The sequence below is a fragment of the Marmota marmota genome, unplaced genomic scaffold, assembly GCF_001458135.2.
Source record: "Marmota marmota marmota unplaced genomic scaffold, marMar, whole genome shotgun sequence".
NCBI classification, from domain to species: Eukaryota; Metazoa; Chordata; class Mammalia; order Rodentia; family Sciuridae; genus Marmota; species Marmota marmota.
Window position 1 is genome coordinate 17,049,430 of NW_025999961.1, and position 26,865 is coordinate 17,076,294.

At 35.1% G+C, this 26,865-nt stretch overlaps 1 protein-coding gene across 1 annotated transcript in view; it reads left to right on the forward strand.

Moving 5' to 3' along the window:
- The window catches only part of Ift80 (intraflagellar transport 80), a 137,948-nt gene extending 116,112 nt beyond the window's left edge, over positions 1–21,836 (forward strand). The window contains exon 19 of the mRNA XM_048802863.1: positions 13,027–21,836. Coding sequence (XP_048658820.1) covers positions 13,027–13,137 — 111 coding nt within the window. The 3' untranslated portion in view covers positions 13,138–21,836. The remainder of the gene's footprint in view (positions 1–13,026) is intronic.
- The last annotated feature ends 5,029 nt before the right edge of the window (positions 21,837–26,865 follow it).

The following is a 26,865-nucleotide window of genomic DNA, read 5'->3' on the forward strand; positions in this document are numbered from 1 at the left end:
AAGGCTAACACAGGAGGATCATAAGTTAGAGGCTAGTTTCAGCAACTTAATAAGACCCTGTCTCAAAAAAAATAAAAAGGACTGGGGATGTAGCTCAGTTGTAAACTGCCCTTGGGTTCAGTCCCCAGTACCACAATTAATAACAACAACAATAATAATTTCTCTTAATTATATTTTATTTTTAAATTATATTTTATTATCATTAACAATAAAATGGAAATATTAATCATATATTACATATAATAGAGCTTAATATATTTATGTTGTATAATATCTATATTATCTGATGTATTATATTTATGTATTTATATTATGATTGTATGATAATGTTAATATTATTTATAATAAAACTATTGTTAACATTATTATTATTGGGAAATTTATTCTAAATATCTGGTGAATTCTGTTGGGCTGACAATGCATGCCACATGAATGTTCATGAATAAACGGAATCTACCAGTTATTAGAGAAGAAAATAGATGTTTGATATACATTCATGTTTATGAGCCCTGAAATGTTATTTAGACATTTCTAATTTAAAATATGGAAGTCTGTGATTATACAAGGTGTACTATTTTCCAATAAATCTATTGTTTAGATTCATTGTACTTGGTCTAGAATGAAGTTCAGTAAATATTTACAAAATATGTTGTAAGTCTAGCAAATAAAACCCACTCAAGTAATACATTCACTGTATTTAATACATAACTCCTTGCAAGAAGAAAAGCAGAAGATCCAAGAAATGCTTAAAACATTATATTAGGAAAAAGAAAGTGAAAAATATCAAACTCATGAGCGGAAATTGAGAAAGTATAGAATTTTGAGGACTATCCAAAAGAGTCAACACTGCAGTTTGGAAAAATCACTTTATTTAATTACTACCAATGCTGCCTTCCAGGTTTTAAAGCTTTACAGCAGGAATTGTTAGGGGATTATTCATTTGCTGGCTAATTATTATCTTTTATTCATTTAGTATTTATCAAGTGCTTCCTCCAGATAATTTTTGTTCTCTTTTTGGTGCCTAGGATAATAATAAGTAAACATGATAGAAACTGGCCCTGGTTTCATGAAGTTTATGTAGGTGACAAGTTATATAGTTGTTAATTTCAATTCTTATAATTGTTTTGAAGGAGGCTAATACGGCAAAGGAAAAGCTCTGAAGTGAGAAAGATTAAAAACAACAGAGAGACTGACTTTAGACAGATTGCAAGTTCAGGTCCAATTTGGACCTGTCTCACAATTAAAAGGGCTGGAGATGTAAAAAAAAAAAAAAATCCTGATTCCTAAAAATAAATGGAAACTTAAAATTTTCCACAAAATTGTCTTAAGATTTTTGTCATTCATCTAAAGAATGTGGGAATAAGAAGGATCAAATATATGGGGTCTTGAAATAATAGGGAGGAATTCTGAGTGACTGCCCTAGGTTCAGAGTAATTAAAAACTGATTATGACCAGACATTGAAGGGTCTTCATACCATATTAAGGAAATGGACTTTGTGGGCTGGAGATGTGGTGTAATGGTACAGTTTTTCCTAGCATTTGCAAGGACCTGAGTTCTATCCCTAGCACCAAAAACCAACCTAACAAAAAAAAAAAAAAAAGGACTTCTTAAAAAGGGCAATGAGAAAAGTTGGAGATTTGTTAATCGAGAAACTGACTTGAAAGATAATTTCAGACATGAAAGATTAGAGATGAGGGTAGTAACTAGGAGACCAATTGGGAACTTACTATAATAGTCCCACCAGGAGATGGAAGGGCAATATTAATGTAAAAAAGAATTCAACAGTAAAATTAAGAGAACAGTTGTACTTGGGGGTAGGAAAAGAGATGATGAGGTAAGACAAAGCATTTGAGAATGACTTCAAATTAGTCATTTGATAAAGAATATGTGAGAATATAAAAGTTGTGAAGCTTTGAGTATAAGTAACATGAAAATATATGTTTTTTCTTTTTAAGTTTGAAATGTCTAGAGTATTCAGGTAAGCATCTCTGGTAGCCAATTGGAAATATAAATGTGAACATCAAAAGACATTGTCAAAGGAGAAATCAGAGCCAGACAACCAAATTTCTCATGACCATCTAGGTATACTTGAAGCTGTATGAATTGCTGGGATCTCCTAGGGGAAGTATGAGAAAGCTTTTGTTAGAACCGTGGTGACTATTGACAGTGAAGAGATTGTTAAAGGAAACCAAAATTTGATAACCCCAAATGGACCTCTTTGACCTAATATTTTTTGTTGTTGTTGTTAAAGGCCATTAAGAAGCAGCAAATTGAGGAATAGGTCTTATCCTCCCTCCTTTTCATATAAAAATAGGATATGAATTTTCTCTCCTTTTACTAGAGACAACTATCGGCTCAAAGATGGCACCAGAGATCTTGCTCTTTTAGCTTATTCTCATTTTGTTTACCTTCATAATTTCCTGCCTCAGGAAACCTAAAACAGCTTTCCTTTGTCTTGTCACTTCTCTGAAATCTGTTGTTCTTTTTTGGAGATGCTGTATAAGCTACAGTTCTAAGTCACTGTTTTGAGTTGCCTTTCATTGAGGTTTCTCCTGAATGATGTACCCTGCCCACTGTAATAAACTTGCTTGTTTTTCTCTTGTTTGTCTTTTGTTTTAGGGCATTTATAAAGAATAGAAACCAGAATCATCTATAAGAGATTTTTCAAAGATAGTGCTCAACAAGTCCAGAGAATGCTCCTGTGTCAGGGTATTGTTCTTTCCTATGATAGCTAGCCCTTCCCCAGGTGTGCACATGGGTTCACTCTTCTCCTTTGGGTCTTTTTATTTTTTACTTTTTTGGTACTAGACAGGGTCTCACTAAGTCTCTTAGATCCTTGTGAAGTTGCTGAGGCTGGTCTCAAACTTTTCATCCTTCTGCCTCAGCCTTCTGAATGGCTGGGATTACTGATGGGTACCACTGTGCCCAGCTTCTTCAGATCTTAAGTTTGACTTTTAAGAGATAGCAGTTTTTAAGATCACTATTTAAATAAAACCAGAAATCCACCAAGTAAATTGATAACAATGCAACCTACCCTACTCCTGGCACTCACTGTATCCCTTCCCTATTTTCAAAACCCTCAGCACTTCTGACCTACTATCGATGTTATTATCTTGTTGTCTGTATCTTCCATTAGTATCTGTCTTTATTACCTCTCTATGAAGATAGTGGTTTTTATCTTTTTGTTCACTGCTGAGGTCTTGTACCTAGGACAATCCTTGGTATACACTCAGTGTTAAATATTTGTTGAATAAGTAACTGAATCATACAGAGAAGGTATTTGGATAAGGACTGAAAACAGCTGATGGTGGCTTTAGTGAAAAGTTTCTGGGGCTGGGGAAGTAGCTCAGTGATAGAGTGCTTGCCTAGCATTCATGAGGCCCTGGATTCCATCCCCAGCAAAACACACACACACACACACACACACACACACATACACATACACACACACACAAATACGCATGCACTATTTCTGAAATATAGCAGGAACATAGTCATATTTCATTAGTCTTGGGAGAGAATGAGAGTGAAGAATAAGAAGAATGAAGTGGTAACTTGCAGGGGGATGGAATTAGAGACAGGAAGATGAGAAGAAGCCGGTGAAGAGAAGGAAAATGAATGCATAGTAATACTAGAAGGCAGTGTTCTAGAGAAGTTGAAAAACATATGTGAAGAGGTTAGTCCTGGACAGAAGGGAAAGAGATAAGGATGATACAGGTATAGGTAAGTTTGTGAATATAAAAGAGAAAATTAAGTGAATCCATGCCTGATTCCCATTATATTTTCTCTAAAGAAAGAAGCTGAATTTTTAGCTCAGAGTTAAAAGAGATGCGATACTGGATGGAGAGCCATTAGATATAATTTTGAAATTGCTTCTCTGTGAATAAGAATTGACCAGAGACCAAAATAAGAATATTGGTACTCCCTATAATAAACAGGATGAATTTTAATGTAGAAATTACTTGACAACTGCCAGAGAACATCCTTATCTAAAACCTACTATGAAAAATGTTCTTTTCTAAGGAATAAATTAACTGTAGAATATTTTTTAAAAACTGGATAAATGGCAAAGTGGAAGTAAAACATTTATTTTCAGTAGAATCCTATCAATTGGCACCCTCATATGTATTATAACAGGTAGGTAATATAGATGTACTTCTGGTACAACAGAACAACAGTTGTTCAGAATATCAGCAATATATCATTTTATTGTGATTGATTTGAGAAATATATGTAAGTCAATTTAAGGCTGGAAGGTGGCCAAAACATTCATCAAGTTTCATCTTCCTCTTTATGAATGTTTTGTTCAACGTGGAAATGAGTGTTTTGCCATTTTAAAAAAAACAAGTTTTGGCTTGATTGAGAAACAAGTCTTTCAAATAATCTAACATTTGCTCTGTTTTTCTTTTCATTTTTTAAAAATTTCTCCCTTTCATTTGTACTACTCATTTATTTTCTCTTTCCACCTTTTTTATCATTGTATTATAGTTACACATAGTGATGGGATTTGTTGTTAGTTTTTAGCGGTTCACACAATTTGGCCAATATTGCTCCCAGCACTATCCCCCACCTCTCTGCCTTCTATCTGCTGTGCCCCCTCTTTTATCTTATCTCCTTTTGATTTGCATGAGATCCCCAACGCCCCCCACACTTTGCTTTTCCTTGTTTCTCTATAGTTTCCACATATGAGAGAAAACATAACCCTTGACCTTCTGAGTTTGGCTTATCTAACTTAACATTAATGATCTCTAGTTCCATACATTTTCCTGAAAAGGCCATAATTTTATTTTTCTTTATGGCCAAATAAAACTCCATTATGTAAATATACCACATTTTCTTTACCCATTCATCCATTGATGGACATCTAGGCTGCTCCCATAGTTTGGCTATTGTGACTTGGGCTGCTATAAACATGGGTTTGATAACTTTCATTCTTTAGAATAAATACTAAGGAGTGGTATAGCTGGGTGATATGGGGGTTCCATGCTAATTTTCTTTTCCTTTTTCTTTTGGTACCTAGGATTGAATCCAGGGGTGCTTAATCACCAAGCCACAGCCCCAGTCCTTTTTATATTTTATTAAAGAAAGGGTTTTGCTGGGTTGCTTAGGGCCTTACTAAGTTGCTGAGGCTGGGTTTGAATTCCTGATCCTCCTGCCTCAGCCTCCCAAGTCACTGGGATTACAGGCATATGCCACCACACCTAGCTGCCATGCTAGTGTTTTGTGTAAGAAAGTAGGACCATAGAGGTTGTACTAATTTACAATCCCACCAACAGTGTAAAAGCATTCCTTATTCTCCACATCCTTTCCAGCATTATTATTTGTAATCTTGATGACTGCCATTCTGATTGATACAAGGTGAATCTCAGTGTAGTTTTGATTTGCATTTCCCTAGTTGCTAATGATGTTGAACATTTTTTTTATATATTGACTTGCCATTCCTGTTTTTTCTTTGAGAAGTGTATGTTTAATTCATTTGCCCTTTTATTAATAGGGTTATTTTGTTTTGGGGTGTTAAGTTTTTTGAGTTTTTTATATATTCTAGATATTAATCCTCTGTCAGAAGAGTAGCTAATAGAGATTTTTTCCTATTCTGCAGGTTCTCTTTTCACATTCTTAGTTGTTTCCTTTACCATTCAAAAGCTTTTTAATTTGATGCTATCCCATTTTATTAACTCTTGGCATTATTTCTTGAGCTTTAAGGGGTCCTATCAAGAAAATTGTTGTGTATTCCTTTAGGCTGGTGTGTTGACCCTACATTTTTTTCTAGGAGTTGCATCGTTTCTGGTCTAATTCCTAGGTCTTTGATCCATTTTGAGTTGACTTTTGTGTGGGGTGAGAGATAATGACCTAGTTTCATTCTTCTACATATGTATAACCAGTTTTCCCAGCACCATTTGTTTACAGCTGTCTTTTCTCCAGTGTGTATTGTTGGCCCTTTTTTCAAGGATCAAATGATGGTATCTGTGTGGATTTGTCTCTGTGTTCTATTCTATACTATCAGGCTATGTGTTTTTTTTTATGCCAGTACCATGCAGTTTTTGTTAACATAGCTCTGTAATATAATTTGAAGTCAGGTATTGTGATGCCTCCAGGATTGCTTTTTTTGGCTTATAATCGTTTTGGCTACTCAAAGCCATTTATTCTTCTAAATGAATTTTAGAACTGTTATTCTAATTCTGTAAAGAATGTCTGTCATTGGTATTTTTTTAAAATATTTATTTTTTAGTTGTAGTTGGACATAATATCTTTATTTATTTATTTTTATGTAGTGCTGAGGATCAAACCCAGGGCCTCACACGTGGTAGGCAAGTGCTCTACCGCTGAGCCACAACCCCAGCCCCAGTCATTGGTATTTTAATGAGATTGCATTGCATCTGTATATTGCTTTTGGCAATATGGTTATTTTAACAATATTAGTTTTGTATATTCATGAATCTGGGAGGTCTTTCCATCTTCTGAGGTCTTCATTAATTTCTTTCTTCAAATTAATTGTAGAGGTCTTTCATCATCTTGGTTAGATTTATTTCTGAGTTGTTTTTTTTTTTTTAAGGCTATTGTAAATGAAATTATTTTTCTGATTTCTTCCTCAGCAGATTCATTGTTGGTGAATAAGAAGGCCATTGATTTTTGTGTTGATTTTATAGCCTGCTCCTTTGCTGAATTTGTTTATTAGCTTTAGCAGTCTTTTGGGGAGTTTTTTTTAGATCTTCTAGGTATATGACCATATCATCTGCAAACATTGATAATTTGACTTCTTCCTTTCCTATTTTCATCCTTTTTATTTCCTTTTCTTGCCTAACTGCTCTGGCTAGAATTCCTAACACTATATTAAAATAGGAGTGGTGAGAGCTTTTGATATGAATGTGATACTAGTTTCATAGAATGAATTTGGAAGTGTTCCATCCCTTTCTATTTCATAGAATAATTTGAGGAGATTGGCATTAGTTCTTCATTAAAAGATCTGGTAGAACTCTGCTGAGAATCCATCTGGTCCTGGGATTTTCTTTTTTAGAAGACTTTTTATTACTGGTTTTATTTCATTACAAGTTATTGGTCTGTTTTGGTTTTCTATGCCCTCTTGATTTAATTTTGGCAGAACATATGTGTCTAAAAATGTATCCCTTTCTTCTGGGTTTTCCAATTTTTTGGAGTGTAAGTTTTCAGAATAGTCTCTAGTGATCCATTGGATTTCTGCAATGTCTGTGGTGGTTTCTCCTTTTCCATCTCTATTTTTATTAATTTGGGTCTTCTCGATTTCTTTTGGTTGGTTTGGTTGAAGCCTTATCAATCTTCAATTCTTCTTTTCAAAGAACCAACTCTTTGTTTCATCGATTCTTTGTATTTTTTTTAATTCTCAAATTCATTGATTTTAGTTCTTCATCATTTTCTTCTTTCTACTGGTTTTGGAATTGGTTGGTTCTTCATATATTATTATGTTGTTTATTTGGAATCTTTCTGATTTGCTTATATAGGCACTCATAGCTCTAAAGTTTCTTTTTAGAACTACCTTCATAGTGTCCCAGAGGTTCTGGTATTTTGTATCATGATTCTCATTTGAGTCTTAAGAATTTTTTAAGCTCTATCTTGATTTTTTTCTATCACCCATTTATCATTTAAGGATGTATTGTTCAATCTTCATGTGTTTATATAGTTTCTATATGGTTTTGTTGTGTTGATTTCTAATTTAATTCCAGTATGATTTGATAAGATACAATGAATTGGGATAGGATGATGGCATTGTGGCTGAGTGGTAGAGTGCTTGCCTAGAATGTGTGAGATACTGGGTTCAGTTCTCAGTACTGCATCTAAATTAACAAAATAAAGTCCATTGACAACTTAAAAATTTTATTAAAAAAGATACAATGACTTTATCAGGATTTTTTGTATTTTGACTTACTTCCATCTTAAAATAGTTTTTGTTTTGTTCACGGACATTCATCTTCTAGTAAAATAGGAAATCTGTTAATTTACCTATTTTTCCCATATTATAGATAATTGTGTGGAATTATTTTTTAAGATGGTGATCAAAAATGTCCATAGTGTACTTCTTAGAAATTTATATATAGGGTATTTAAATAAAAAAGAACAAAATACTTAATTGTGTCAACTTCCAGCACACAGAGAAAAGAGGTGTGAAGTTTGGTTAAGGATAAATTAATATTTCAATTACTTAAGGTAGATCTGTTCAGGCAGCAAGTAGTACCTCATCTGGTTTAACACCAATTCAGCTTCTCTAATATGGAAGTGAAAACCTATTCACCGCTGACTTAGTCTCAGGGGCTGAGGTTTATTTTATAATAAATTTGTTAGTTTAATCTAGTCTTTAAAGAAGTTGGGGCCTAATCCCACATGATGGAGATTAGGGCCTACTTTTTCTTCTGTTAGACGCAGAGTCTCTGGTTTTATTCCTAAGTTCTTGATTCATTTTGAGTTGAGTTTTGTGCATTGTGAGAGGGCTTTAATTTCATTTCTTCGCATATGGAATCCTAGTTTTCCCAGCACCATTTGTTGAAGAGGCTATCTTTTCTCCAATGCATGTTTTTGGCACCTTTGTCTAATATAAGATAATTATAATTTTGTGGGTTAGTCTCTGTGTCCTCTATTCTGTACCATTGGTTTACCCATCTGTTTTGGTGCTAATACCATGCTGTTTTTGTTACTATTGCTCTGTAGTATAGTTTAAGTTCTGGTATTAGTGATGCCACCTGCTTCACTCTTCCTGCTAAGCATTGCTTTAGCTATTTCTGGGTCTCTTATTTTTCCAGATGAATTTTATGATTGCTTTTTCTATTTCTATAAGGAATGTCATTGGGATTTTGATCAGAATTGCATTAAATCGATATAGTGCTTTTGGTAGTATGATCATTTTGATAATATTAATTCTGCCTATCCAAGAGCAAGGTAGATCTGTCTTCTGAGGTCTTCTTTGATTTCTTTCTTTAGGGCTCTGTAATTTTCATTATATAGATCTTTCACCTCTTTCATTAAGTTGATTCCCAAGTATTTTTTTTTTTTTTTTGAGGCTATTGAGAATGGGGTAGTTTTCCTCATTTCCCTCTCAGAGGATTTTTCACTGATATACAGAAATACCTTTGATTTATGGGTATTGATTTTATATACTGCTACTTTGCTGAATTCATTTACTAGTATAGGAGTTTTCTGGTGGAACTTTTAGGGTCTTCTAGGTATAGAATCATATCATCAGCAAGAAGTGCCAATTTGAGTTTTTCTTTTCCTATGCGTATCCCTTTAATTTTTTTTTCTTTCTAATTGCACTGCCAGTGTTTCAAGAGCTATGTTAAATAGAAGTGATGAAAGATATCATCCCAGTCTTGTTCCAGTTTTTAGAGGGAATGCCTTCGATTTCTCCGTTTAGAATGATGTTGGCCTGGGGCTTAGCATAGATAGCCTTTATAATGTTGAGATATGTTCCTGTTGTCCCAAGTTTTTCTATTGTTTTGAACATAAAAGGTGCTATATTTTGGAAATGCTTTTTCTGAGTCTATTGTGATGATCATGTGATTCTTATCTTTAAGTCTGTTGATGTGGTGAATTATATTTATTGATTTCCGTATGTTGAACCAAACTTGCATCCTTGGGATGAATCCCACCTAATCGTGGTGCATGATCTTTTTGATATGTTTTTGTATTCAATTTGCCAGAATTTTATTGAGAATTTTTGCATCTATGTTCATTAGAGATATTGGTCTGAAGTTTTCTTTTTTGGATGTGTCTTTGCCTGGTTTTGGAATCAGGGTGATATTGGCCTCATAGAATGAGTTTGGAAGTGCTCCCTCTTTTTCTATTTTCTGAAATAAATTGAAGGGTATTAGTATTAGTTCTTCTTTAAAGTCTTGTAGAACTCTGCTGTGTATCCATCCGGTCCTGGGCTTTTCTTGCTTGGTAGACTTTTGATGGTGTCTTCTATTTTGTCACTTGAAATTGATCTGTTTAAATTGTGTATATTGTCCTGATTCAATTTGGGCAAATTATATGACTCTAGAAATTTGTCGATGCCTTCAATATTTTCTATTTTATTGGAGTACAAGTTTTCAAAATAATTTCTAATTATCTTCTGTATTTCTGTAGTGTTTGTTGATATTTCTTTTTTTTATCACCTATGTTAAAAATTTGAGTTTTCTGTCTCCTTCTCTTTATTAGCATGGCTAAGAGTCTGTCAATTTTATTTATTTTTCAAAGAACCAACTTTTTGTTCTGTCAACTTTTTCAATTGTTTCTTTTGTTTCAATTTCATTGATTTTAGTTCTTATTTTAATTATTTCCTGTCTTCTACTGCTTTTGGTGTTGATTTGTTCTTTTTCTAGGGCTTTGAGATGTAATGTTAAGTCATTTATGTGTTGATTTTTTTTTCTTTTAAGGAATGAACTCCATGCAATGAACTTTTCTCTTAAAACTGCCTTCATAGTGTCCCAGAAATTTCGATATTGTATCTGTGTTCTCATTCACCTCTAAAATTTTTTAATCTCCTCCTTGATGTCTTCTGCAACCTATTGTTCATTCAGTAACATATTATTTAGTCTCCAGGTGTTGGAGTGGCTTTTATTTCCTATTTTATTATTGATTTCTAATTTTATTCCATCATGATCTGATGGAATGCAGGGTAGTATCTCTGCTTTTTTATATTTGCTAAGAGTTGCTTTGTGGCATAGTATATGGTCTATTTTAGGGAAAGATCATGTGCTGCTGAGAAGAAAGTGTATTCTCTTATTGAAGGATGAAATATTCTATGTATGTCAGTTAAGTCTAAGTTATTGATTGTATTATTGAGTTCTATAGTTTCTTTGTTCAGCTTTTGTTTGGAAGATCTATCTAGTGATGAAAGAGGTGTGTTAAAGTCACCCAAAATTATTTTGTTGTGGTCTATTTGACTCTTGAACTTGAGAAGAGTTTGTTTGATGAACGTAGACATGAGGATGGAAACCGCTGCTTGCTTCTGCAGTCCATGTGAGTGGTATGATTTTTCCCAACCCTTCACCTTCAGTCTGTTGATGTCTTTGTCTATAAGATGAGTCTCTTGGGCATATTGTTGGGTCTTTTTTTTTTTTTTTTAATCCAATTTGTTAGTCTGTGTCTTTTGTTTGGTGAATTTAGGCCAGTAATAACATTCAGGGTTATTATTGAGACATGATTTGTATTCACAGACATTTTTGTTTATTTTTGGTATATAACATGACTTGGTTTCTCTTCTGATTAGATTTTCCTTTCGTGTAATACCTCCCTTTGTTGATTTTCATCATTTTGTTTTTCCATTTTCTCTTCTTGGAATATTTTGCTGAGGATGTAACTTTTGTTTATCATGGAAGGTTTTTATTTCATCATCAAATCTAAGCTTAGTTTTGCTGGATATGATTCTTGGTTGGCATCCATTTTCTTTCAGAGTTTGGTATATGTTGTTCCACAATCTCCTGGCTTTGAGGGTCTGGGTTGAAAAATCTGCTGAGATACGAATTGGTCTTCCCTTATATGTGATCTGATTCCTCTCTCTTGTGGCTTTTAAGATTCTATCCTTATTCTGTATGCTAGGCATTTTCATTATAATGTGTCTTGGTGTAGATCTTTGTAATTTTGTACATTTGGTGTCCTGTAAGCCTCTTGTATTGGATTTTCCAATTCATTATTTATGCTTGGGAAATTTTCTGATATTATCTCACTGAAGAGATAGTGCATTCCTTTGCTTTGAAACTTTGTGCCTTCTTCTATCCCAATAACTCAGATTTGGTCTTTTGATGCTGTCGCATAATTCTTGGATGTTCTGTTCATGGTTTCTTACAGTCTTTACTCTGTGATCAACTTTATTTTCCAGATTGTACACTTTGTCTTCATTTTCTGATGTTCTTTCTTCCAAGTGATCCAGTCTGTTGGTTATGCTTTCTATTGCGTTTTTTATTTAATTTATTGTATCCTTCATTTCAAGGATTTCTGGGTTTTTTTTCAGAGTCTCTCTTTCTCTCAATAATCTTTTGCTACCTGTATTTGCTCTCTTATCTCTTTGTTGGACTGATCAATTTTTTCCTGTATTTCCTCATTTAGATTATTCTTTAATTCACAGATCATTTTAATTATGAACCTTCTGAACTCTTTCTCTGACATTTTAATAACTTCGCTGTCCATGGGTTCTATTACTATAGTATCCTGGTTTGTTTGGGGCACTTTCCTCCCTTGTTTTTTCATGTTGTCTATGGGTCTTCCTTTCTTGCAGTGTGGATCTGAGATATTACAGTTTCTTCCCTATATTCTTACAGTACTCATGCAGATTGTCTGTACCTCACCTTGATGTTGGGCTTCTAGACCCTGCTAGTATCCCTCAATGTGTGCTACTGCATCTAAAGGTGGTGGTGGCAATAGCCGAGGTAACTCGAGATAATAGTTAAGGTGCCCCAAGTTGGAAGCAATGTCTTACAGAGATGGGCCTGAAAGGTTGGACCTCACACTCCCTTTGGCATGCCTACTCTGAGATGCAGCTGCTTCTAGTCCCTGTCTACTGTCAGGGGCTAGTGCATGGGGAAGGCTATGGCGATGAATACAGTGTCCCAAAATGGAAATGGGTTAGGCTTAGGCTTCCAGGTGGCAGGGCGGTGGGCCGAGTGCGAACTCAGACTTACCCTGGACCTGGGTCCTACACAAGTCAGTGTGGATGGATCTGGGCCGGGCCTGGGCTCCCACTGTAGTCTGCTGGTTGGAAGAGGCCATCCAGTGCCAGAAGCTGGGCTCCTGTGGGCGTCTGCCCCATGGGTGGAGGGGTGAACCAGGGGCCTTCTGTGAGCCTGGGTCCTACACAGGCTGGAGTGGGCGGTCTCTGGGACTTTTTCAATATAGAAAGGTATAATTAGATTTTGGCCTTTTAGATCATAGTGAGTCTGCTTTTTGTTATATAATTGTTCTGTTTGGTCTTATTCTTCAAGAATCTTCATGTTTTTTGAGCATATTTATTCTTGGTTCCTTTGGATTTTAAAAAATATCTCATACTAAATAAGCATGTGTTTTCTTTCCTTTTATTGTAGCTTCAAATAGATTGGGAGAAAATCAAAGCCAAAATTGAGATGGAAATTACTAAGGAACGAGAGCGATCATCAAGCAGCTTGTCCAGCAAGAACATGGGGCTAAAGCACTAAGTGACATGCTAACCTTTAAAAATGTTATCTTTTGAAATTAATTTTGACTAGACAAAGATAAGCATGTTTTGGTTGCTAAAGAAAAATGCATCATCTTTAAATAATAATGAGCACTTTCTGCATATTAGTAAAATACATTCAGTAAGGTTAAGCGCAGAATAATTGATGTAATGCCATCTTTTATATTTTTCTAATTAGCCATTTCTTTATACGTCTCTATACCTGTTGATTACATTCCAGTTTTTTCTTTATTACTTTATCCCTAAATCTTCAGTATCAACAATATTAATGCTGATAATAGAACATTGAATTCTTTAAAATGTATGCTATCATTAATTTATTTGACCTCCACATTGTAAAACACCTCCAAAAATTTATTAAAAAAAATTGATAATGATGGATTTTTGAAAATGTGTAACAATGTAGACACTTGAATACTGAAGTTCATAGCAACATTATTTGAATAGTAATGGGTGAAAACAACTCAAATATCCATCAACAGATGAGTGATAAACCAATGTGGTATGCACATACAATAAAATATTATTTACTGTTACCGTGAAATTAAATTCTGTTACATGCTACAAGATGGAAAAATTATGCAAAATGAAATAAACCAGACACAAAGGTATAATAGTCTGTGATACTACTTATATGAGAATAAGGAAATTCATAGAGACAGAAAGGAGAATAGTGATTATCAGTGATCAGAGGGAGGGGGAGGAGTTTATCATTTAAAGGACATAGAGTTTATGTTTAGGATAAACAAATTCTGGAAATACAGAGAGTGGTTGTGGCCTCACAACATCATAAATATTAATGCCTCTGAATTATAGTCTTAAAATGATTAAAATGCTAAATATTATTATGTAAATTTAACATAATTTAAAAAACATATAGAATAAGCAAGAGGTATTTTCCTTATTCCTCTCCTGACTTGAGAATGTTCTGGCTATAGGCCCTGGGAATCTGAAAGATTTGTGAAAATCTCCTTAGATAATAAACCTATTTGACTAGCTTTAACTCAGTATGTCCCAAAATTATTATTACCACAAAAGCTTTTTAACAATAACACAAAGATCCCTTAGAAAGCCTCCCATGAATTTGTATTTTGGCAATAGTACATTATAGAGTGGGTATGTGCATATACATTGGAAAGGGATTAACTCTTTTACCTCCATTTTAATTACTCTTTAGTTTTTTCTTTTATAAAAATGTTCTTTACTTTTCAACACATTTTTTTTTTCTGAAATGTTGGAATATGCTATTCTTGATGCAGATGCTAGATATAAGGATGTATTCAGTTTGTGAAATCTGACTAATCAGTTTATTTGTAAGTTGTCCTGAAAAGTTTATATATGCTTTCTATATATTGTTATATTTCAATGAAAAGCTTAAAAAGAAAATAGTTTAAAGGATAAATTTTATGTTATGTATATTTTACCGCAATTAAAAGAAGTAAAAAATACTAATGACAGGTTTGTGTTTAACAAAAATTTTCTGATATTCTATAATTCAATTCCATTCTGACACTGACTACTTAGAGTTGGCATCAGATCCCACAAGTTAAATGTCAAGGTCCCCAACAAGATTGCCCTTTCTTTCAGACACCATCTGTAAGTAGAGTCCCTGGCCTTCCCTGAAGTCCCTAGGTTACCTGGACTTGTATCTGAGTTGGCTGCACATTTAGGGGTTCCTATAACCCCTCTTCACATTTGATAATTTTTTAGAATGATTCACAGAACTCACTTAAAGTCTTTACTTAACAGTTTTATTTGAAAGGATACAACTCATGAACAGCTACATAGAAGAAATGCAAGGTCTGAGGGGGCTTTTGAGGTAGGGTGGAAGGGAAGAGGAAGAGACACAGAACTTCCTTATCCTCTCCCTGTTGAATCTAGATGCAGCATATTTCCAGCTCAAATGTGTTTACCAACCAGGAAGCCCTTTAACCCAGCCTTCCTGTCCTGAGAGCTTTTTTTTTTTTTTTTTTTAAATTAGGGTTTCATTACATATGCATTGGCTATGCAACTGAATTCAATATCCAGGCTCCCTCCTCTGATTGGAGATATAGTAACCAAAATTCCAACCTTTTGATTTATTTATTTTTGGCAACCAGCCTCCTATGGCTACTATCAAGGTCCCCTCCCCAAAAGTCATTTCATTAGCATAACAAATACTCTTATCACTCAAGGAATTTCATGGATTATTTTGGATTATCTGTGTTAGGAACCCTCTTTTCTCACCCCATAAAAGACCAGATATATATTTTTTATTTTTTGGTGGTGCTGGGTATTGAACCCAGAGCCTTGTACATGCGAGGCAAGCACTCTATCAACTGAGCTATAGCTATCTCCAGCCCCAGATACATTCTTTGTATACCACAGGCCTCCCCTGGTCTTTGACTATAGGAGTTTTTTGTTGTTGTTGTTGTTTTCAGAAGATGTACTGGGATTTAGTTTTTTTCCCTTTTTACTGGCATATTATAATTATACTATGTTTTATAGCGAAAGGATCATTCCTGACTGAGCCTAACAGATATAGCAACATTTGTAGTTTTCCAACATACTTAACAGTATCAGCATTATAATCTTACCCACAGGGCCAGCGATAATAGACATTATGGTAGGTGTAACCTGAGAAATAAGTTTTAAAATACTGGTACATTACTAGAGTTCCATCTAGTCCCTAATAATTAGTCCAGTCCATCATTTTGAATGATCAACATATCTCCCAGTATAAAATCACTATGATGTGCAGGCTTCCATTTGATCATGTCAGATTCTAAAATGAAAAAATGGTCTCAGCAACACAAGATATCACCATTCAGGCATCTGGTATAATTGAGCTAAGAGTTAATGTCATCTCTTCCTCTGATCCTCTTTTGAAGCATTAATGTAATACTGGAATTCTCTCATTAATTCATTTATTCATTCCTTCACCTTTAGCTACTATTTTTACTTTTCTACATTTATACACAAACTTTCAACCTTTGGAAGGGACAGTATATTTGGCCATTGTGCCGCTCCAGATTCTAGGCAATAATAGTAATCTAGCAAGTACTTCTCCTTCAATCTATTCCATGTAGAGTGTAATTACATAAGTACAAAATTAATGGGCTGTTTCTACCAGTTATCAATATAACTATATTCATGGTTAGCTTCAGTTTTGCCAAATAGGGTGCTCTGGTTTGAATGTTCCCTCCAAAACTTAGGTTGAAATTTAATTGCAACTGTGAAAGCATCAGGTGGGACATTTAAAAAGTATTTAGGTCATGAGGACTCTGCCCTCATGAATAAATAAATTTTTTTATCAAAGGAGTGGGTTAATTATAAAGCAAGCTCTCTTAAGTGTGTGTTCTCTTGTTTCTTACCTTCTCACATGCTTTCTTGCCATGTAATGCCCTCCATCATGTTATGACACAGTAAGAAGTCCTTCCCCAGATGCTGGCACCTTCATGCTTCCCAGCTTCCAGGACTATGCGAAATAAATTTCTTTTCTTTATAAATTGTACAATCTATAGCATTTCATTATAGCAGCAGAAAATGACTAAGACATGGATGAAGGCACAACCCATCTCCATCAGGCACTTAGGAATTCTGACATAGAGATTTAAAGCAGTATTTCAGTTTTTTGCTTAGGAATCATCCCTACTTCCATTACTTGTAGCTGCCACCCTGGTCCTAGGTCACTGCATCAAATAGGAAAAAGAAAATGGAAGAAATGTGAGCAAGAAAGGAAAAAGTATAATCATAGCAACATCCTCCCGATATGAGAATTGTATAATTATGCTAGTATCCTTCCCCAGTCTCTCTTCCCCAGATCCACCAGAAAAGCACAAGGATCTAATGCAGACAGTCTCTAAGCACATACTCCTGAAGACATGTAAGCCAGCCCTTCATGCCCGTATTTCCCCCTATTTAAAGATTCAGTTGCATGTTCTTTTTTAAAAAATCTTTTTAGTTGTTGATGGACACAATTCATTTATTTGTTTATTATATGTAGTGCTATGGATCCAACCCAGTTCCTCACACATGCTAGGCAAGCACTCTACCCCTGAGCTACACCCTACCCCAATTGCATGTTCTGATTCTCCTTTGAACTATTACTCTGAGAAGGACATCTCTCTGTCATTGTTAGATATCGGTCTTCCTTGGTTTGAAGAAATATGCCTTGGTGGTTGAATTGGTGCAATATCTTCTTCTGGTTTTTAATAATACTCTGAACATTAGCATCTATCCCCAAATAAGCAAAACCACTCCAGAGTACCTGTTTCTGCCAGGATTCATATGTAGCTTCTCCCAGGTCTACTGGCATCAGTCCAGCTTATCAGTTAGGGATAGGGTTTTCCTCCTGGAGAATATGTGCCAGAGCCATCTATCTGTAGTTTCTGTCTTTCTGACAAAAAGAATAGTTCGAGTGCACATTTTGTTCCTCAGCAGATACAAGAAGAACATATCTATATTCAGTCTATTTCTGCATTACCTCAGAGCCCCGCATCAATTCATTTTATTAACCTAGGTGGCTATGTCAAGTGAACACACTGGGTCATCTGCTTTTTGATTCCAGTCACCTTCCTACACTGGAAGCACTTCTGATGGGCTTTGACATGTTCCACTTTAATGCACCCTGAAATTCCCATTGCGATTTCCACAGAGTTGTGCCCAATAAAGACATCCCTTTAATAGGCACAGTCTCCTTTTGTCTGACCATGTGGTAAAAACACAAACAGGAATAAATGGCATGCAATGCATCCCACAAAGGTGATTGGCTTTTCACTTCTTTGATCAGAGCCTGACCATCCCCCCAACCAAAAAAAAAAAAAGTGATTCATTCACATTGGAACCACTGTTAATTAACCATGAAGCTATTTATTAGTTCAGTTAAAAACTATTTATAGTGCACTGTCCAAAAGTTCATAGAAACAGGCAGCAGCTTGGGTGGTTTCAAAGTCAGTACTAAGGGATAAGTTACCTGCTCATGAATATGTTGCATTCCCCCAGTCCATATTTCATACAAACCATTCTGTTTTATTATGGACTGTTCTTATCATTGCTCTCCTCATTAATGTTTCTCTAATACTAATCCAGACAACATAGATATTTCAGGTTTTAAGATTGTTTTATGTCCTGCAGTCATAGAGGTGGTTTAAAACTTTAATTTTAATATCTTCCTCTCAAATGGAAATTCTGTACTACTCTCAGTAGTTGTTGCTGGGAGAGACTCACATGCTTTTGCATAAGCCCCAGTCTCTGAAGCATACAGGACTATTGTACTGAGAATTTGTCCAATGAATTTGTGGATTCCAGCTTTTAATCTACACTGTGTGGGTTTAGGGACCTTCTTTATTTCCTTTGGCTTAAAGAGCAGGTTTACATGTCATATTTTTACTATTATAGGTAAGGGAAATGTTCCCCAGTCAGACATGATTCTTCCCCATACTCAGGTAAGAGCCATAAATACTTCACATAAACCTTGTTAAAATGTATCAATTTTTATTCAAACTTCTACCTTCATCTCATCAAATCTTGCATTTCTGTTTCCTCTGAATCTAATGTGGCTCCCATTAGGTCTTCACCAGCAGATTTTGGCACCACAGTAAATAGGGCTACATGTCAAGGTGTCCCAGAAGTTTCTCTTCAACTTCTGACAGTTTAACTGGAGCTTTCGGCCCTCAGCAAAAGGTTGAGTCAAGGGAAATGAGGCATTTTGTCAACATACGCTTTGCTTAATCTGACTAGTGCCTCAGACAGTTTTATGATGGTTTTCTTATTGCAATCGGTGCTGGATATTAAAAATTCCTCTAAATTGGGATTTTAAAAAACTACCCAGATTTTTGAAAGTTTTTTAATGATGGGGGACCAGCCAAGGGTCTCATTGGTCCACCTAACCTTCTGTAATGCTGTATTAAGACCTTCCTTTTGATCCCATCAATGTCTTGTGTCTTAAAAAAATTTTTTTAATTGTAGTTGGACACAATACCTTTATTTTTATTTATTTATTTTTATATGGTGCTGACCATCAAACCCAGCGCCTTGCACATACATGCCAGGTGAGTGCTCCACTGCTGAGCTACAACCCCAGCCCCTCAATGTCTGTCTTTATCCATTCCATTTCTTAATAACCATCTAAAGGTTTCTACCCTGTAAGATGAGTCCCTTGATTCTTCTGTTTGTCTCTCCTCATGTTTTTGCTAATTACTTCCATGTTCTTGGTCTCTGTAAGTTCCACACAAGAAAGCCAAAATAGCAGATCCAATAAAGCTTTCAAATTGTTGTTGAATTCTGTAGGAGTAAGGTTACATGGGATGCCCATGCCAGAGAGGCCTGATAATCACAAAATTTATCATGACCTGGGTAACAGGCCTATTTAGTATTCTGATCATCATAAAACGAGTCCCACATGGTTTACATACAAAGTGTATTAGCTGCTGCTTCTGGAGTATTCCACTTGGCATTTGGGGTGGGAATTGGAAAGTACCACTTCTCAGGGGAAACAATTTTTACAGTGTTTTTTTTTTTAATCCAGTCCATCAGGCTGACTGCTTCTTCTGGAATAACCTGCCATGTGGCTGGATCATGTATAACCACCTGTGTTTGTTCCACAGTGAACTATGTGTTTATGTGAACATGTTACATGGGATACCCTTCATGTTCCTTCATACTACAGCATTTGAAACCAAAGACACTGCCCCTAAATTAGACACTCACATGGTCATTTTAAAAGTAAGATTCTTCTGGAAGCTGATAATGACCCACAGTGTAAGATGACTCCCTTACACAATCCCTACTGATATCAGTAGTTTTTTGGTTTTGCCCTCTTCCTATGTGGAGTACCTTCTTGGTGACCAGAAGCCTTAGAGGTACTTTCTGCTGTTTCTATACAAGTTCCCTTTAGGGATATTTTGAGGCTAGTGACTATGGCCCAGGCTTCCAAAATCTGAGCTTGGTTCAGAATCAAGATCTATTATTCTCTTTTACTTTTATTTTAGCTATTATGTATAACAACAGACAAGATATTATGTGTTTAGTATATTTCTTATTATTTTGTATTCCTTTAGGAATCCAAATGTGCTACTTCCTCCACTAGTTTTTAATTCCACTGATTTTTGCCTTTATTAACTGGTTATAACACGGTTACAATTTCATATCCTGGTGACTAGTTAACTGCTACAGTTTGGACATGCCTTGAGGGTCCCCCAGACTTCATATGTTGAAATTTAATTACCATTATAAGGTATTTAGAGGGTGGAAATTTAACCTGACTATGGTGTTCAGAGGTGAGACCTTTAGTAAATGATCAGGGTTATATAAAGTTATAAGACTGGAGTCTCCATGATAGAATCCTAGTGGCTTTTTGAGAGGGAGAGAAACCAGAAATCACATACAAGCACAAGTGTGCTCCCGCTTTCTTGCCATGTAATGCTGTATGCCCTTGAGCTTCCAGAACTATGAACTAAACCTCTTTTTTTTATTATTAGTTGTTTAAAACATTACAAAGTTCTTGACATATCGTGTTTCATACATTTGATTTACCCCATATACAGATTGCAGAATCACATCGGTTGCACATCCACTTTTTTACATACTGCCATACTAGTGTAAACCTCTTTTTTTCTAAAACTTACCTGTGATATGATGTTCTTAGCAACAGAAAATGAAGTAATACAGTAACCAGCCATTCAACCTTTTCCTTTGTAACCCATTTTCTGAGTCAGTCATTCTAGAAAGTTCCACATTTTCTGACACCAGATGTGTATTACCACAATTCTCAGGTGCCAGTTGGGTGTTCTACAATTCAATTCAATTCTGACACTAACTACCTGGGGTTTAAGGAAACTTAAGTTGGGGACAGGTTCCCCAACAAGACTGTCCTTACTTCAAATGGGGTCTTCAGGCTACCAGCACGTCTGTCCAATTTGGCTACAAATTTTGAGGTTCCCACAACCCTTCAGGTTTGATAATTTGTTAGAATGACACACATAATTCATTAAAACATGTTACAATTTCAGCTGTATTATAGAGGATGCAATTTGGGAATACCAAATGTGAGAAATGCATAGGGAAAAGGCCAGGAGTGGGGGCAGGGGAGCAGGGTGAGAGATGATTTAAAGCTTCTGTGCCTTTCCTCATGGAAGCTCTCCTCATCATCTTCCCTGCATATCAATGTGTTCACCAACTAGGGGGCCCTGCTCAGCCTCAATCCCAAAGTGTTTTTTTGTTTTGGGATTTTGTGTGTATGTGCTAGGGATTAAGCCCAGAGCTTCAGTGCTACTAAGCTACCACTGAGCTAGACCCCTGGATCTCCAAGGTGTTTTTCTTTTCATGTGTTTGTTTTTAATATCTTCATTACATAGGTATGATTAACTAACTCACTGACCATAAGACTGAACTCAATCTCCAATCAGGGAGCTGAAAGTTCTAGTCCACCAATTGCATGGTGACCAGCCCTGATCCTGAAGCTTCCTAGAGACCTCGTTATTGTATTTCAAAGTCATTTTCCCAAATATATTGAATACTGTATTTACATGTATTTTGTGTAGCACTTTAAAAAATATTATATAAGCTTCTCAGTTGGTTTAACACAAATACACTTACTCACTTTGGAATGATTTGATATAACTTTATGCTTTTTAAATGTGTGTATAAACATTTTATTTATTTTAAAAATATATCAATTAAAAAAGATTTGTTTATCCAGAATGCGTGACACATGGCTTTGTTACAGATCAATGATGTATCTGCACTGTGATAATCCAAAACAATGTTTTGGTACAGAAGGTATGGCATATAATACAGAACATCATTTATGATGAGTCTTAAACAAGTTTTAAAGCAAACACATTTTAGAAAATGGTTAATATATTAAAAAATTACAATGAATATTCATTGAGAGTATTGTCAAATATATGTCATTTTCTTCTGTAGAAAATAAGTGCCTTTCAGAAAACAAAGTATGCTATATAAATCGTATTGTACCTCAAATCCATTTTCCTTATTAATTCCTACATAAAAAAAATTTACAGTGCAAAAAGGTGATAAGCAATAACAAAAATATCTGGATTTATGTTATTATTTTCTGAGACATCTTTATTGTGAAGATAAGGTTGTGATAAAATCATTGTGAAGGTTTCATACCACCCACAGAAACCAAAGAGAAGGTGATTTAGCTGCTCTTTTAAAAAGACTCATCATCTTCTACCTGTCCTCAGTCTGTATATCTTCAGTGTCTTCTGCTCAGTGGTAAATGACTTTTGGGCCAGAAAATTTATGGGATTCTCATAACCTTTTCATTCTTCCTCCTATTTCACTCTAAATTTACTTTGTCCCTTTGTCTTGGCTTAAACTGTTAGAATATCACCACCTGGTATTTTGCAGCCCTACAGATCATATACTCACCACACCCTGTGAATGATTTTTTAACAGTGATTTTTTAAGATAAACTATTTCAAAACATTTTAGAGCAAATCAATTTTTCAGATATTCTCAAATGTTCTAAATTATCTAAAATTCTTTTCTAGCCTAATAATCAACAATGAAGCAACTTCTATATTAATTTTAAAAAATATTTTTAACTGGTATCATAATTTGGATCTGGAACATCCCCAAAGGTTCCCACATTGAAGGCTTTGTCCCTAGTGCAGTAATGTTCAGAGATGGGGTTTGGGGGAAGTGATTGGATCATGAGGGTTCTGACATCATCAATGGGTTATCCATTGATGGATTCATAGCTGAATGGACTACTGGGAGGTGGTGGTAACTGTAGATGATGGGACCTAGTAAAGGGAGTGGATCCTTGGAGATATACCCTTAAGGACTATATTTAATCCCCAGCTCCTCCTCTGCTTTGGCTGCCATGAAGTGAACAGCTTTCCTCAGCTATGCTCTATGCTGTGATGTTCTGCCTCACCCCAGACCCATGGCAGTGGAGTCAACTGATCATGGACTAAAATCTCTGAAACTGTACCAAAATAAATATTTCCTCTTTTAAGTTGATTTTCTTAGATATTTTTTCACAATGACAGGAAAAAAGAGCTTTATAATTTGATGGAAATGATTGTAACATTCTTTTTCTAGTAGGGTGAACATAAAATGGCTCTAAGCTTGTCTCCATTTTGGGAGTATTATCACCAAGATAGAAAGTTTAAAACAAATCACTACAGAAACAATAAAACATCTGTTCAAAGTTTATTTTCTTGTTCTCAAGTCAATGAGGGCTATACCACAGTTATTTATCTAGTAAATAAGTAAACAAATAAGGTTTACTTCTATAAAACTTTCATAGACAAGAATTTATAAGCCAAGAATATCCAGATTTAAATGCTAGAAAGTAATCTCATAGAGGTGGGATTAAGTAATATTTGTAATAAGCTGGAGCATTAAATGAGAATAACCCATAACAGTAGAGCCTATAGGCAACCTTCCAGTTTTTTTGTTCTTTTTCAACCTTTGTCATCAACATAATATTAGTGTTTTCATTTTCTGTCTTTTAAAGCTAGGTACAAATATGCATGGCACAATGCACAAAATGAAAAATTTTAAAGGACTAAATATTAACAGGTTTTGAAGTATAATGAATTTTGCTTAAAAGAAAATATGACATGGCATTTACAATGAATTTTTTTCAACACTTGGGATTGAAACCTCGGCCTTCTATATGCTAAGCACATGCTCTATTACTGAGCTACACCACTAGCTGGTACTGGGAATTGAACTCAGGGGTGCTTTACCACTGAGCTACATCCCTACTCTTTTTATTTTTCATTTTGAGGCAGGATCTCACTAAGTTACTAGGCTAGCCTACAACTAGCACTCCTCCTGTCTCAGTCTCCTACGTTCCTGGGACTATAGGTGTGCACCACCATGCCTGGCCTGAAAGGAAAATTCTTATCTAGTCTAGTTAATTTATTCAGTCAAAATTTTTAGAAAAGCAGTTATATAACTAAAAGTCAATAAAATCCCTTTTTTGTGGTCCTTGTCATCCTTGATTGAAATCTTTTCTCTCGTTCATGATGATTTCCTATGGAAAAATCCACATACTAACCAAATCACTAATGAATACCCATTATAGCCTGGGAACTGTTCTAGATTTTATAATAGTGGGAAGAACAAAGAAATATTCCTGCCCTCTTATGAAGCTTATGCAATAATGGAGGAGTATATATGGAAAGATATACCATAAACAAATATTTTACATTATAGTATTTCAGGGGTAGGGATGTAGCACAGTGGTAGAACATGTGCTTAGCATGTGTGAGGTCCTAGGTTTCACCCCCAACACCACACTCAAAAATATAAATAGATTAAGAAACAAAAATGTAGTATTTCAGATATTAATTTTTAAAAAATATTTTTTATTTTATTGAGACAATGCACAAAAGGATATATGAAGATGATGAAGAGATGTCATTTTAGAAGGTGTCCCTGTGAAGGTACAACTCAAGCAAACACTCCAAGGAAGTGATGCACAATTTAAACTTCTGCCAAATAACATACATGAAAATCATTAAATTAAATTCCTGGGGCTGGGGTTGTAGCTCAGTGGTAAAGTGCTTGCCTAGCATGTGTGAGGCACTGAGTTTGATTCTCAGCACCACATATAAATAAATGAATAAAATAAAGGTCCATATCAACAACCAAAAAANATATATATATATATATATATATATATAAATTCTATTAGCCAAGTTTATGCTATCCCCTTGCACATGCTGGCCACATGCTCTACCATTAAGCTACATGCACAGACCTTAACCTTGTTTTTATAAAAAATTAATATTTAAAATATATATATGACAGCAGAATGCATTACAATTCATACTACACATGTACAGCACAAATTTTTCATATCTCTGGTGTATACAAAGTATATTCACACCAATTTGTATCTTCATACATGAACATTGGATAATGATGTACATGACATTCAACCATCATTTCTAACCCCATGCCCCCTCTCTTCCCTTCCCACCCCTCTACCCTAGCTAGAGTTCATCTATTCCCCCCAGGCTCCCCCTCCCAACCCCACTATGAATCAGCCTCCTTATATCAGAGAAAACATTTGGCATTTGGTTTTGGGGAATTGGCTAACTTCACTTAGCACTATATTCTCCAACTCCATCCATTTAAATGCAAATACTATGATTTTATTTTATTCCATTGTGTATATATGCCATACTTTTTTTTTATCCATTCATCTACTGAAGAGCATCTAGGTTGGTTCCACAGTTTAGCTATTGTGAATTGTACTGCTATAAACATTGATGTGGCTGGGTCCCTGTAGTATGCTGTTTTTAAGTCCTTTGAGTATAGATCAAGGAGAGGGACAGCTGGGTCAAATGGTGGTTCCATTCCTAATTTTCCAAGGAATCTCCATACTGCTTTCCATATTGGCTGCACCAATTTGTAGTCCCACCAGCAGTGTATGAGTGTACCTTTTCCCCCTCATCCTCGCCAACACTTATTGTTGTTTGTCTTCATATTAGCTACCATTCTGACTGGAGTGAGCTGAAATCTTAAAAGAGTAGTTTTGATTTGCATTTCTCTAATTGCTAGCGATGATGAACATTTTTTCATATATTTGTTGATTGATTGTACATCATCTTCTGAGAATTGTCTGTTCAGTTCTTTGGCCCATTTATTTATTGGGTTATAATTATAATTATTATTTGGTGTTTAGCTTTTTCAGTTCTTTATATACCCTAGAGATTAGTGCTCTATCTGATGTGTGAAGGGTAAAAATTTGCTCCCAATATGTAGGTACTCTGTTCACCTCATAGATTGTTTCTTTTGCTGACAAGAAACTTTTTAGTTTGAATCCATCCCATTTGTTGATTCTTGATTTTATTTCTTGCACCAAAGAAGACTTCTTAAGGAAGCTGGGGCCTAATCACACACGATGGAGATTAGGGCCTATTTTTTCTTCTATTAGACACAGGGTATTTGGTTTTTTTCCTCAGTCCTTGATTCACTTTGAGTTGAGTTTTGTGCATGGTGAGAGATAGGGATTTAATCTCATTTTGTTGCATATGGGTTTCCAGTTTTCCCAGCACCATTTGTTGAAAAGGCTCTCTTTTCTCCAATGCTTGTTTTTGGCACCTTTGTCTAATATAAGATAATTGCAGTTTTATGGGTTAGTCTCTGTGTCCTCTATTCTGTACCATTGGTCTACTAGTCTGTTTTGGTGCCAATACCATGCTGTTTTGTTACTGTTGCTCTGTAAAATAGTTAAGTTCTGGTATAGTGATGCCACCTGCTTTGAGGATTGTTTTAGTTATTCTGGGTCTCTTATTTTTCCAGATGAATTTCATGGTTGCTTTTTTTTTATTTCTATGAGGAATGCCATTGGGATTTTGATCAGAATTGCATTAAATATGTATAGTGCTTTTGGTAGTATGGTCATTTTGATAATATTAATTCTGTCTATCCAAGAGCAAGTTAGATCTTTCCATCTTCCAAGGTCTTCTTTGATTTCTTTCTTTAGAGTTCTGTAGTTCTCATTATATAGATCTTTCAACTCTTTCATTGATTCCCAAGTTTTTTTTTTTTGTTTTTTTTTTGAGGCTATTGTAAATAGTGTAGTTTTCCTTTCTGAGGCTTTGTCACTGATATTCCGAAATGCCTTTGATTTATGGGTGTTGATTTTATATCCTGCTACATTGCTGAATTCATTTACTAATTCTAGAAGTTTTCTGGTGGAACTTTTTGGGTCTTCTAGGTATAGAATCTA